At 75.8% G+C, this 10,900-nt stretch overlaps 3 protein-coding genes across 3 annotated transcripts; all 3 read right to left on the bottom strand.

Annotated features, from left to right (window-relative positions):
- Window positions 1-64: 64 nt before the first annotated feature.
- SMPD1 (sphingomyelin phosphodiesterase 1) lies at window positions 65-3,809 on the bottom strand. The gene is made up of 6 exons (XM_074860704.1): window positions 3,567-3,809; window positions 2,254-3,017; window positions 1,430-1,601; window positions 1,251-1,327; window positions 658-803; window positions 65-578 (listed from the first exon to the last, which is right to left on the bottom strand). The coding sequence occupies exons 1-6, from the start codon at window positions 3,771-3,773 to the stop codon at window positions 166-168; spliced, it is 1,779 nt and encodes a 592-aa protein (XP_074716805.1). The 5' UTR covers window positions 3,774-3,809; the 3' UTR covers window positions 65-165.
- A 710-nt stretch (window positions 3,810-4,519) lies between these two features.
- On the bottom strand, window positions 4,520-6,669 carry CCKBR (cholecystokinin B receptor). The gene is given in 6 exon segments (XM_074861100.1): window positions 4,520-5,007; window positions 5,009-5,323; window positions 5,429-5,479; window positions 5,481-5,688; window positions 5,760-6,011; window positions 6,439-6,669. Coding segments are annotated over 6 exon segments (1,359 nt in total). The 5' UTR covers window positions 6,599-6,669; the 3' UTR covers window positions 4,520-4,634.
- Window positions 6,670-7,186: 517 nt separating this feature from the next.
- Window positions 7,187-10,023, bottom strand: CNGA4 (cyclic nucleotide gated channel subunit alpha 4). Its single transcript, XM_074860809.1, has 5 exons — window positions 9,989-10,023; window positions 9,800-9,910; window positions 9,596-9,702; window positions 8,105-9,079; window positions 7,187-8,019 (listed from the first exon to the last, which is right to left on the bottom strand). The coding sequence occupies exons 1-5, from the start codon at window positions 10,021-10,023 to the stop codon at window positions 7,187-7,189; spliced, it is 2,061 nt and encodes a 686-aa protein (XP_074716910.1).
- Between the last annotated feature and the right edge of the window lie 877 nt (window positions 10,024-10,900).

The following is a 10,900-nucleotide window of genomic DNA, read 5'->3' as shown; positions in this document are numbered from 1 at the left end:
TCCCATGGCGGGGGGAGATGAGGAGCAGTGGGGCCCCCCCGGCACATCCCACGGGAGCCGCTGGGTCCGTCACACCTTTATTGGGCGGCGGCGCGCAGGGACGTGCCCCGACCCCCCGCCGCCCCGCGGGGACCCCCCCGCTGCCCTGCGGGGCCCCCCCCGCGCTCAGCAGAGCCGCCGCCGCCGCCACAGCGCCTGGATGCGCGGGAAGGGCAGCGCGGGGCGCAGCGGGCGGCAGAGGCCGGGGTCGGCGGAGCGGGCGGTGCGCAGGGCGCAGAGCAGGGCGGCCTTGCAGGCGTCGCCGCAGGGGGGGTGCGGGGGGTGCCCCTTGTGCAGGTGGAACCAGAAGCGCTGGAAGAGCCGCTCGTCGTCCTGGAGGCGGCGGATGAGCCGGTCCCAGTCGGCGGGGAAGGCGCTGGGCAGCCCGTAGGCCTGGCGGGCGCCGTAGAGGCGCTGCCAGCGCGGCCTCACCCCCGGCGCGGCGTTGGCGCGGGTCAGGTTGAGGATGAAGGTCTCGTGGTCCAGCACCGCGTGCGAGCTCCCGGGGTAGGCGCCGGCCACCTCGTAGACGCGGTAACCTGCGGGCGCCAGGGCGAGGTCAAGGGCGCCGCGGGGCCGGTGGCCGCGGGGGGGTCGGGGGGGGGGTTGGGGGCGCACCGGGGTTGAGGTTGATGTAGGTGGTGACGCTGGGGGCTACGAAGGCGACGGAGACGGGGCGGGTCAGCGTCTCCTCGTCGTAGAACACCTCGAACTCGTCCACGTGCGTGTGCCCGAAGAACTGCGCCGCGATGGTGCCCTCGAACCTGCCGCCACCGGCCGTCAGGGCACCCCCGGCCCCCCCCGGCCCCGGTGGGGCTCAGCGGAGGTGGTGGGGCAGGGACGGGCCCCTTGGTGCTGGCTCTGGCATGGGGCGGGTCTGGGGGTCTGAGCACCCACCCCTGGCGTGGCACCATCCCCCAATCCCCCCTCCCACTGCAGGTGCTGCCAGGGCAGGGGGGGCCTGGGGTGCGGGTCTGGGGCAGGGTGGGGGTCCAGGGTGCAGGGCGAGGGTCTAGGGTGGGGGCTCTGGCACGGGGTCAGGGTCTGGGGTGTGGGTCCGGGGTGGGGGTCAGGCACAGGGTGAGGGTCTGGCACATGGGGTGGGGGTCTGGGGCACAGGGTGGGGGTCTGGGATGGGGGGTCTGGCGTGGGGTGGGGGTGCAGGGTGCGGGTCGGGGGTCCGTGGGGGGGGTCAGGCGGGGGGCGCTGACCTGCTGACGATGCGGTAGTAGTTCCAGCTCCAGCTGCGCAGGCAGTGGCCCGGGGGGATGTGCCCGATGATGTGCACCTGGGGGGAGGTGGCCGGGGGGGGCTGGGGGGCGCCCGGGACCCCCCCTCACCACCTCCAGGCCCCCCCCCGAGCTGTGCGCCCCCCCCCACCCCCCCTCACCTTCTCGCCCGCCTGCTCGGCGGCCGCCAGGACCCCCACAAGCCACTGGAGCTGCCCGGCAGGGTCGGTGGCGTTGATGAGGAGCCAGAAGTTGCCCTGGGAGCAGAAGTTCATGTTCAGGGAGACGAGGCGCAGCCCGGGCCAGACCTGCGTCGTGTAGAACCCGCCGGCCCTGGGGGGACGGGGGGGTCAACGCTGCCCCCTCCCGCGGCCCCCGCAACCCCCCCGGGGCTCCCTGCCCGCCCCGGCACCCCCCTTGCCTCTGCCCTCCCCAAAGCACCCCGCACCCCCCCAAGCCCTCCACACACCCCCAAAGCACCCTGCACACCCCCAGAGCCCCCCACACCCCCCCAGAGCCCTCCACACCCCAACCAGCCCCGAGCCCCTCTTAGCCCGGGACCCCCACCTTGTCCCCCCAGTGTGGAGACTGGGCTCTCTCAGCTCTGAGCCCCCCCTGATCCCTGCTAGCCCAAAGCCCCCAGCCCAGAGCCCCTCCCCTCCTTGATAGCCCAATCCCCTAGCTAGCCCTGCTAGCCCAAAGCCCCCCAGCTCAAAGCTCCCCTGACCCTTGCTAGCCCAAATCCCCCCCAGCCCAGAGCCCCCCCGATCCCTGCTAGCCCAAAGTCCCCAGCCCAGAGCCCCCCCCCCATTCCTGCTAGCCCAAAGTCCCCCAATCCCTGCTTAGTCTAAAGCCCCCCAGCCCAGACCCCCCGTCAATCCCTGCTAGCCCAAACCCCGCCCCAGCTCGAAGCCCGCCTGACCCCTGCTAGCCCAAACCCCCTGTCAATCCCTGCTAGCCCAAAGTGCCCAGCCTGGAGCCCCACCGGAGGGTCTGCAGTGCCGGTGGGGGCAGCCAGTCCTGCCAGGCCTCGGCCATGGCGTCGTAGAGCCAAGCCGAGGACTGGTTGCCCCGCACGTATGGTGGGGGGAAGGCGTTGACAGGGGTGGCCTCGTGGTTGCCCACGGCCGGGTAGACGGGCAGGTGGCCCAGGTGCTGTCGCAGCAGCCCGGTGACGGTGCGCAGGGCCAGCAGCTGGTCCTGACGGCTCTGCTGCCAGACGTCGTGCGCCGGGATGTCACCGGTCCAGTACGCGGCGGCGAAGGTGGCCACGGGGGGCAGCTGGGCCAGCAGCGCCTCGATGGTGTGCAGCGGCAGGTCGCACTTGCCGTAATCGCCCCAAAATCCGGCGCCGCCGGGGCCGGGGCGGGCCGGGCCGCGGCAGCAGAGCGGGTCGGGACAGGCCACCTCGCTGCCTGGCGTGTAGCCGCGGTCCCAGTGCAGGTCGGTGAGGAAGAGGAGGCGGGCGGTGGGCGCGCCGGGGGGCGGCGGCGCCGGGGGCCGCACCGGCGGCTTGGGGGTGTCGGGCAGGGAGACGTTCCAGTCGCCGAAGATGTCCCAGTGGCCGCAGCGGCGGCCCAGCAGGAGCCCGCAGGCCTCGGCGGGCCGCAGCACGGAGCGGGCCCAGGCCGACACCACGTCGCGCTGGAAGAGCTGCACGGCCTGGCGGCAGATCTCGGGGCGCGCCAGCCGCAGGTCCTGGCACAGCCGGGCCGCCACGCGCCCCACACGGGCCACCGTGGGCTCCAGCTGCGGCGAGGGGAGAGGGGGCTGCCGGTGGCCCACGGCACGGCCCCGCCGGCGACCGACAGCAGCGCCATCGCCCGCTGGCCACCGTCGCCCACCATCACCCACCGTTGCCATCCTCACCCACCCGAGGCCACCACTGCCCTCGCCCGCTGGCCACCGTCGCCACCCTCACCCACCCCCGTCCCGACCCACCGGGCTCGGAGCCCCCCGGGGCCGCCCCGCCCGCCCCGTCCCGCCCCGTCCCGGTCCCGTGCCTGTCACGAGCCCCGACGTGCCCCGGCCTGTCCCGGCCCCGTCACGAGATCCCGGCCCGGCCCCGGCCCAGCTGCGGTCGCCAGCCCCGTCCTGGCCCCGTCCCCCCTTCCCCGTCCCCGTCCCTGTCCTGTCCCTGTCCCCGTCCCCGTCCTGGCCCCGTCCCTGTCCCCCCTGTCCCTGTCCCTGTCCCCTCTGTCCTGCCCCCGCCCATCCCGGTCCCGTCCCGGTCCCCTCCCGGTGTCCCCGGTCGCCGTGTCCCGTCCCCCCGCCCCGTGTGCCCCCCCCGGTCCCCACCTGCAGCGCCAGGTCCAGGGCCCCGAACAGCCCCCGGCACACGGGGCACGACACGTTCCGCCAGCCCCAGCGCGACGCCGCCTCCAGCAGCGGGTCCCCGGCGGCGGGGGGCGGCCCCGACGGCCCCGACAGCGCCAGCGCCACCGACAGCGCCAGCGCCAGCGACAGCGGCGGGGCCGGGCCGGGGCCCTGAACCCGCGGAGCCATGGCGGGACCGGGCGGGACCGGGCGGGGCGGGGCCGGGGCGGAGCTGCCGGGGAAGGGGGCGGGGCCGGGGCGGCGCTTTTAAATGGAGCCGCGCGGGGCACGACGGGAGATTGAGTCCCGCGGGGTATGATGGGAAATTGACTCTCGCGGGGCATTGTGGGAAATGGAGTCCCGAGGGGCATTGTGGGAAATGGAGTCCCGCGGGCTCTGGGGGTACAGGGTCCCCTCTGTGGGTGCTTCCCCCCCCCCCAGCCCCTGAGGATCGGGGTGGGACACTGGGGGGGTGTGTGTGTGTGACACTGGGGGTGGGACACTGGGGGGGTGTCACTGTGTGTGTGTGTGTGTGTGTGTGTGACACTGGGGGTGGGACACTGGGGGGGTGTCACTGTGTGTGTGTGTGTGTGTGACACTGTGTGTGTGACTGTCACACTGTGTGTGTCATCATGTCCATGTGTCACACTGTGTCTGTGTGTGTCCTGTGTGTGTGTGTGTGTGTCCCGTGTGTCACCGTGTGTGTGTGACACCGTGTGTGTGTGACACCATGTGTCTGTGTGTCCTGTGTGTGTGTCACCGTGTCCATGGGCGTGTGGCCGCCCCCCCCCGCCCGTGTCCCCTCCCGTGTCTCTGCCCTGGGGGGTCACAAGGTCCCTGGGGACCCTCTGCCCGCAGTGACGCTGCCGTGACGGGCCCGGCCCCCCCTTCACCCCCCCCCATTCCCCCCGGTACTGGTGCGGCGGGAGGCGGTGGGGGGGGCTCAGGGCGACTTTATTGTGGCGGGATCGGGGGGGCGGCAGAGCGGGGACACCCCCCCCCCCAACACAGCCCAGCGGGGCCGGGGGGTCCCGGGGGGTCCCGGGGGGCTCAGGGCGGCCCCAGGCTGCTGACGGTGGTGTAGCTGAACTTGGAGAGCGAGGCGCTGGCGGGGGGCGGCTCGTCGGCGGGGGGTGCGCGGGGGGCGCGGGCGCAGCGGGCGCAGGCGGCGGCGCAGGCGCGGCGGAAGCGGCGGTTCATGAAGCAGTAGATGAGGGGGTTGGCGCAGGCCGAGGCGTAGGACAGCAGGTGGATGAAGGAGATGGGGGCCCCCGACAGCGCCCGCTGCGCCGCCCGCGGGGCGAAGGCGCGCCACGTGTTGGCGGCGAACACGGGCAACCAGCAGAGGAAGAAGGTGGCCACGATGACCACCAGCATGCGGATCACCCGCCGCTTGGCCGCCAGCTTGGCCTCCGCGCCGCTGACGCGCGCGCCCCCCCCCCCGCTCCGGCGGCGCCCCCAGCGCCCGCAGCTCCACCGCCCCCCCGGGACGCGAGAGCTGCAGGTAGCAGCCGTCCCCCTCGTCGCACGCCGCGGGGGGGGACGCGCGGCCGGGGCGGGGGGTCCCTCGAGGGGCGCAGCCCCCCCGCGTCCCCCCCGCCCCGCGCTCACCTCCGGCCTCGCCCTTGAGGTCCAGCTCGAAGCGAATGCCGCGGTAGAGCTCGCGGGAGATGAGCCCGTACGCCACCGCCATCACCACGCCCGGGATGAAGAAGAGGATGAGGAGCAGCAGCACGTACCTGCGAGGAGCCGGCGCCCGTCACCACGCGCGTGTCCCCCCTCTCCCCACAGGGACGGGCGAAGGGGGGGGGTCCCGCCGCCCCCCCCGCCCCCCGCCGCCTCACCAGGCCTGGCGCGCGTGGTCCCCGGGCCAGTCGTGGGTGCAGCGGGTGACGCCGGGCGGGGGGGGCGCGCGCGGGGCGCGTGGTGCTGTACACGGCGTAGGGCACCATCAGCAGCGCCGACAGCGCCCAGGTGCCGGCCACCACGCGGCGGGCGTGCGAGCGCGTCTGCCAGGCGCGGGACTGCAGCGGGTGGCAGATGGCACTGTGCCGCTCGATGGCGATGGCCACCAGGCTGAAGGTGGACACCGACACCGAGACGCCTGCGGGCGGGCGGCGGGTCAGCGGGGGGACGCGCGGGGGCCCCGCGGCCGCCCCCCGCCGCCGCACGTACCCATGAGGTAGGCCACGAGCTTGCAGACGGCCTCGCCGAAGACGAAGGTGCCCATGAGGTTGGGCAGCAGGGTGAAGGGCATGCAGCACAGCGCCAGCAGCAGGTCGCTGAGCGCCAGCGACAGCAGGAAGGCGTTGGTGACGGTGCGCAGGCGGCGGTTCAGCGCCAGCACGGCCACCACCAGCGCGTTGCCGCCGACGCTCAGCGCGAAGATCAGGGCGTAGAGCAGGACGCGCACCGCCAGGTCCAGCTCTGCGGGCGGCCGAGGGCGCGGGGGTGGCGGCGGCGGCAGGTGGCCGCAGCCGCGCTTCCCTCGGTGGCCCCGAACCCGGGGCGCCGCGAGCCACCGCGGCCAGACCCGCCGTGTCACCCCCGCGTCACCCCGGGGACACCGTGGGGTGGGACGTGGCTGCCGCCGTGCCCCGGGACGTGGCCTCCGGTGCCGTCGTCGCACCCGGCCGTGGTGGAGCGGGAAGGGGGTCCCGGCTCCCGGGTACCCCCCGCCCCGTCACCCGCCGGTGCTCGCACCGGGCAGCCGGGGCAGAACCGGGACAGAATGGAGCGGGACGGGGGCGCGGGGGGGCTGCGCGCTGCAGCGGGGGGCACCGGGAGGGACGGGGGACGGCGGGGGGGTCCCTCCCGTCCCCTCCCGTCCCCTCCCGTCCCCTCCCGGTCTCACCTCTGGGCGCCGGGGGCCCGCGGAGGCCCCTGCGGAGGAGGTCGCAGGCGGAGCCGGTGCCATTCCCGGTGCCAGTGCCGGTGCCGGTGCCGTTCCCGGAGCCGTTCCCGGGGCGGCAGAGCAGCTCCTGCAGGGACTCGTTGAGGGGCGGCGGGTCCATGGCGGAGCCGCCGTCAGAACCGACCCGCGCCCATCACCGGCTCCGGGCACCGGCTCCGGGGAGCGGCTCCGCTCCGCTCCGGAGCCGGCGGGAGAGTGAGCGGAGGCGGTGCCCGGGGGGGCCGGGCCGGGGGCGGGGGGGGGGCGGTGGGAGGAGCGGGGAGACGCGGGGAGAAGGGGGGGTGCGGGGGGATGCGGCGGGAGCGGGGGGTGCGGGCGCCGGGGCCGGCGGGGGAGCACCGGCAGCGCGGGGGGGGGGAGGGCTGAAGCCGGAGCCGGCGGGACCCCGGGAGGGGTCGGGGGGGGTCGGGGGGGCTCGCACAGGGCTGGCGGGGGGGGTCACCGTGGCGGCGGGGCGGACGCTGCCCTGCGAGTGGCCCCGGGGCTGGGGGACCCGACCTGACACCCCCCCCCGGGTCACCCGCCACCCCCCGCCGGTTCCCGCTGCCGGTTTTCGGGAGCCCCCGGGACCCCCCGTCCCGGCACCGCCCGTGCCCACCCCTACCCTGCCCCTCCCCTCCCCTCCCCTCCCGTCCCGTCCCGGTTCAGCAGCGGCACCTCGGTCCCCAACAGCCGCTGTCCCTGTTGCCTAGCGACGGGTGTCGCCGTCACCCGGCAGCGGGTGTCGCTGCTGTCCCACTCCCAGGGAAGCCCCAGCGCGGGGGGCCTGGATCCCCCGACCCACCGCGGGACCCCGGACCCCGGCGGGACCCCGAGCCATGGGGGGACCCTGTGCCCTGATGGGACCCCGCACCCCAGTGGCACCCTCTGCCTTGGGGGGACCCTGTGCCCCATTGTGAGACCATGGGGGACCCTGCGCCCCGGGGGGACCTTGTGCCTTGGGGTGACCCTGCGCCCGTGGGGGACCCTGTGCCCCGGGGGGACCCCGTGCCTTGGGGGGACCCCGCACCCCAGTGGCAACCTGTGCTTTGGGGGGACCCTGTGCCCCATTGGGAGCCCATGGGGGACCCTGTGCCCTGGGGACACCCCGTGCCTTGGGGGGACCCTGCACCCCCCTGGGACTGTGCACCCCGGGGGGCCCCCCTCCCCCTGCAGGACCCCCTTTTCGGGGGGGGCCCCCTCGCCCGTCCCGCAGCCGCTCCTCGAGGCGCTGGACGCGTCGGGCCAATTTGTGGGCGCCGGCCTCCAGCTGGGCCAGCAGCCGGGCCGCCCGGGCCTGCAGCCCCCCCAGGGCCCCCTCCAGCGCCCGCGCCCGTCGCTCGGCCTCCGCCGCCGCCGCCTCGGCGCCCGCGTCCAGCTTGCCAGCGCGCAGCAGGAGCCGGCGGCCCTTGGCCTCCAGCGCGGCGCGGGCGCGGGGGAACTCGGCCAGCACCTCCGCCAGGTCCTCCTTGGCGAGGCAGAAGAGGTCGGAGTAGCCGATGCTGACGATGTTGGCCGTGCGCCGGTTCCCCGCGGTGTTCCCTGGGCGGGCGGCGGGGCCGCGGTCAGGCCAGGGGGGCGCGGTGGCGGCGGCGGGGCGCGGCGCGGGGCGCGGGGGGGGACTCACCTCTGATGTTGATGAGGCTGATCTCCCCGAAGTAGAGCCCCTCGCCCAGGACGGCGAGCCGCGTGACGCCGTCGTCAGCCAGCACGGCCAGCCGGCCCTCGCGCACGAAGTACATCTCGTGCCCCACGTCGCCCCGGCGGCAAACGACCTCGCCGGGGCTGAAGACCTGCGGGCGCAGGCGCGGCACCAGCTGCCGCAGGACGCCGCCCTCCCAGCCCCGGAACAGCTCCACGCGGCGCAGGGCCGGCAGGTGGACGCTGGCGGCCACCTCGGCCCGTAGCCCCCGCGGCAAATGCCGCAGCGCCTCCTGCTCCGCCGGCGGCTTCCGCTGCGCCCGCAGGTGCCAGTGCCAGCGGGTGACCCTCCGCGCCAGCCGCCCGCCCGCGCCCTGCGCCCGCAGGTAGCGCAGCACCGGCGCGGGGTCGGGGTAGAAGGCGGCGTCGGCCGCGCTGACGTTGGCGATGACCGAGGCGACGCTGCCGGTGACGACGGCGAAGCCCAGCACGGCCAGGAGGAAGCCGGCGGTGGTGAAGAGGAACTCCTCCTCGCGCCGCGGCGTCGGCGTGTCGCCCACGGTGGCGAGGACGAGGGTGGAGAAGTAGAAGCTGTGCAGGTAGCGGCGCAGCGGGCGGGTGGCGTTGGGGCAGACCCAGGCGTCGGTGCCCAGCCCCAGGCGCGCCGAGAGGGCGAAGTAGAGGCAGGCGTGCCAGTGGATGGTGAGCAGGGCCAGCAGCATCAGCCTGGCCAGGCGCAGGGCGTTGGGGCGGGCCGTGCGCGTCTCCCAGCGCTCCAGGGCCTCGAGCAGCCGCGGCGCCCGCAGGCAGCGGTTGGCACGAGCCGCCGGCCCCGCCGAGGCCGGGCAGAGCAGCGCCAGTGGCACCAGCGACGCCGCGTCCCAGCGGAAGGCCGGCGAGCGCAGGTAGCGCCGGCGGGTCCGGCCGCGGTCCCGCACCAGGACGCCGTCCTCCAGGAAGCCTGGGGGTGGCCCGTCAGCACCCCCTGGCCCCCCACGCCTCGTGGATGGGCGTCCCCGAGGGGCCACGGTGGCACCTGGGGGGGTCCCCCAGCGAGGGGGGACGGGGGTGGAGGGAGGTGCGGTGGGCTTGGGGTGCCAAGTCATGGGTGGGCGTGGGGCAGGTGTGGGGCAGACCTGGGGCAGGACATGGGGCAGGCATGGGGCAGGCGTGGGGCAAGTGTGGGCAGGATGTGGGGCAGTCATGGGGCAGGATGTGGGGCAGGTGTGGGGCAGACCTGGGACAGGATGTGGGGTAGGCATGGGGCAGGTGTGGGGCAGGTGTGGGGCAGGCATAGGGCAGGCGGTGGGTCAGGACGTGGGGCAGTCACGGGCAGGTGTGGGACAGGCTGTGTGGGTGTGGGTCGGGCTGTGGGTCGGGCGGTGTGGGGCGGTGTGGGGCGGTGTGGGGCAGTGTGGGGTGGTGTGGGGTGGTGTGGGGCGGTGTGGGGTGCATTGGGGCGGTGTGGAGTGCTGACCCGTGTGCAGGCACAGCCCCATGTCCAGCAGGTACAGCCCGTCGCTCGCCCAGTCCAGGCCCAGCCACAGCCCCGCCAGCTGCTCCTGCACCCCCGGGAAGCAGCACCTGCCCGCGGGGCAGCACCGGGCGTCACCCAGCCCAGGGACCCCCCACGCCCCCCGGGGACCCCCCCCGCCCCCCGGGACCCCCCGCGCCCCCGCACCTGCAGACGATGACGACCCAGTTGTAGAGGACGGGCAGCGCGGCGGCGCTGAGCCACCGCTGGTACCAGTCCCCGGCGGGGTCCAGGGTCCAGTCCCGGGGGCCGCCGGCACTGCGGGGGGGCACAAGGACCTCAGGGCCCCCCCCCGGCCACGCCGCGACTCCCGCAGCCCCCCCCGGCCCCGCTCACCCCCAGGCGTGGGGCCGGATCCAGCGCCGGGCCATGGCGGAGTTGAGCCCCCCCCAGCCCGGGGCTGAGCCGGGCCCTCGGCACCGCTGGCACACGCGGCTGCGCCGGCGCTGGCCGCATCCTGGCAACGCCGCCGTCCCCGGGGCTCGCCGGCCCCCCGGGGCAGCAGGGCCACGCCAGGGCGGGAGGCAACCACGTCTCTGGCCACGCCGGGCACACCAGGGCAGCAGGCAACCATGTCTCTGGCCTCACTGGCCATGTGCCATGCTGGGCACGCCGGGCACACTGGGGTGGCAGGCAGCCACGTCTCCAGCCACGCTGGTTATTCTGGACACACTGGGCACACTGGGGTAACAGATAGCCACGTCTCTGGCCATGCTAGCCACGCTGGCCGTGTCCCTGGTCATGCTGGCCACACCAGGCACGCTGGGCACACCGGGGCAGCAGGCAGCCATGTCTCTGGCCACACTGGCCACACCACTGGTCACACTGGGGTAACAGCTAGCCGCGTCTCTGGCCACGCCGGGGCGTGGGGACCCCCCGGGCCCGGTCTGGGGCAGACGGGCAGAGGCAGAGCCCGGCCGCGGGGGGGTCGGGGGGGGCCGGTGGGTGCTGGGGGTCCGGGCACCCGTGGGGTCACCGAGCCTGGCCCAGACTGTGCCCGTGCCCCTGGCGCGGTGCCGGGGGGTCCGGTGATGGGGGGATCCGGTGATGGGGGGGGGGTCGGGTGATGGGGGGGTCCGGGGGGTGCCCGGGGGGTGCCCGGTTCCCGCGCGGCCGATCCCGCCCCCAGCCCCCCTTGGCCCTCCGTGCCCCGCCCCCAGGCCCCGCCCCCATTCTCGGCGCAGCCAATGAGAGCTCGGGATCTCCCGGCCCCGCCCCTGCCCCAGGACGTGGGGCCCCGCCCACCGA

Source organism: Strix uralensis, chromosome 2 (genome assembly GCF_047716275.1).
Source record: "Strix uralensis isolate ZFMK-TIS-50842 chromosome 2, bStrUra1, whole genome shotgun sequence".
NCBI classification, from domain to species: Eukaryota; Metazoa; Chordata; class Aves; order Strigiformes; family Strigidae; genus Strix; species Strix uralensis.
Note: the sequence above shows the minus strand (reverse complement) of the source record. Positions and strands in the feature narration are given on the sequence as shown.

Bases quoted from the DNA above. Each gene is read 5' to 3' on its own strand.
- SMPD1 (XM_074860704.1), bottom strand. From the start codon at position 3,773: ATGGCTCCGCGGGTTCAGGGCCCCGGCCCGGCCCCGCCGCTGTCGCTG. The intron at 3,018-3,566 runs GTGGGGACCGGG...CCCTCGCCGCAG, and splicing joins CCCTGGACCTGGCGCTGCAG to CTGGAGCCCACGGTGGCCCG. The intron at 1,328-1,429 runs GTGAGGGGGGGT...ACCTCCCCCCAG, and splicing joins CCGAGCAGGCGGGCGAGAAG to GTGCACATCATCGGGCACAT.
- CNGA4 (XM_074860809.1), bottom strand. From the start codon at position 10,023: ATGGCCCGGCGCTGGATCCGGCCCCACGCCTGGGG. The intron at 9,911-9,988 runs GTGAGCGGGGCC...GCCCCCCCGCAG, and splicing joins ATCCGGCCCCACGCCTGGGG to TGCCGGCGGCCCCCGGGACT. The intron at 9,703-9,799 runs GTGCGGGGGCGC...CCCCGCGGGCAG, and splicing joins TGGGTCGTCATCGTCTGCAG to GTGCTGCTTCCCGGGGGTGC.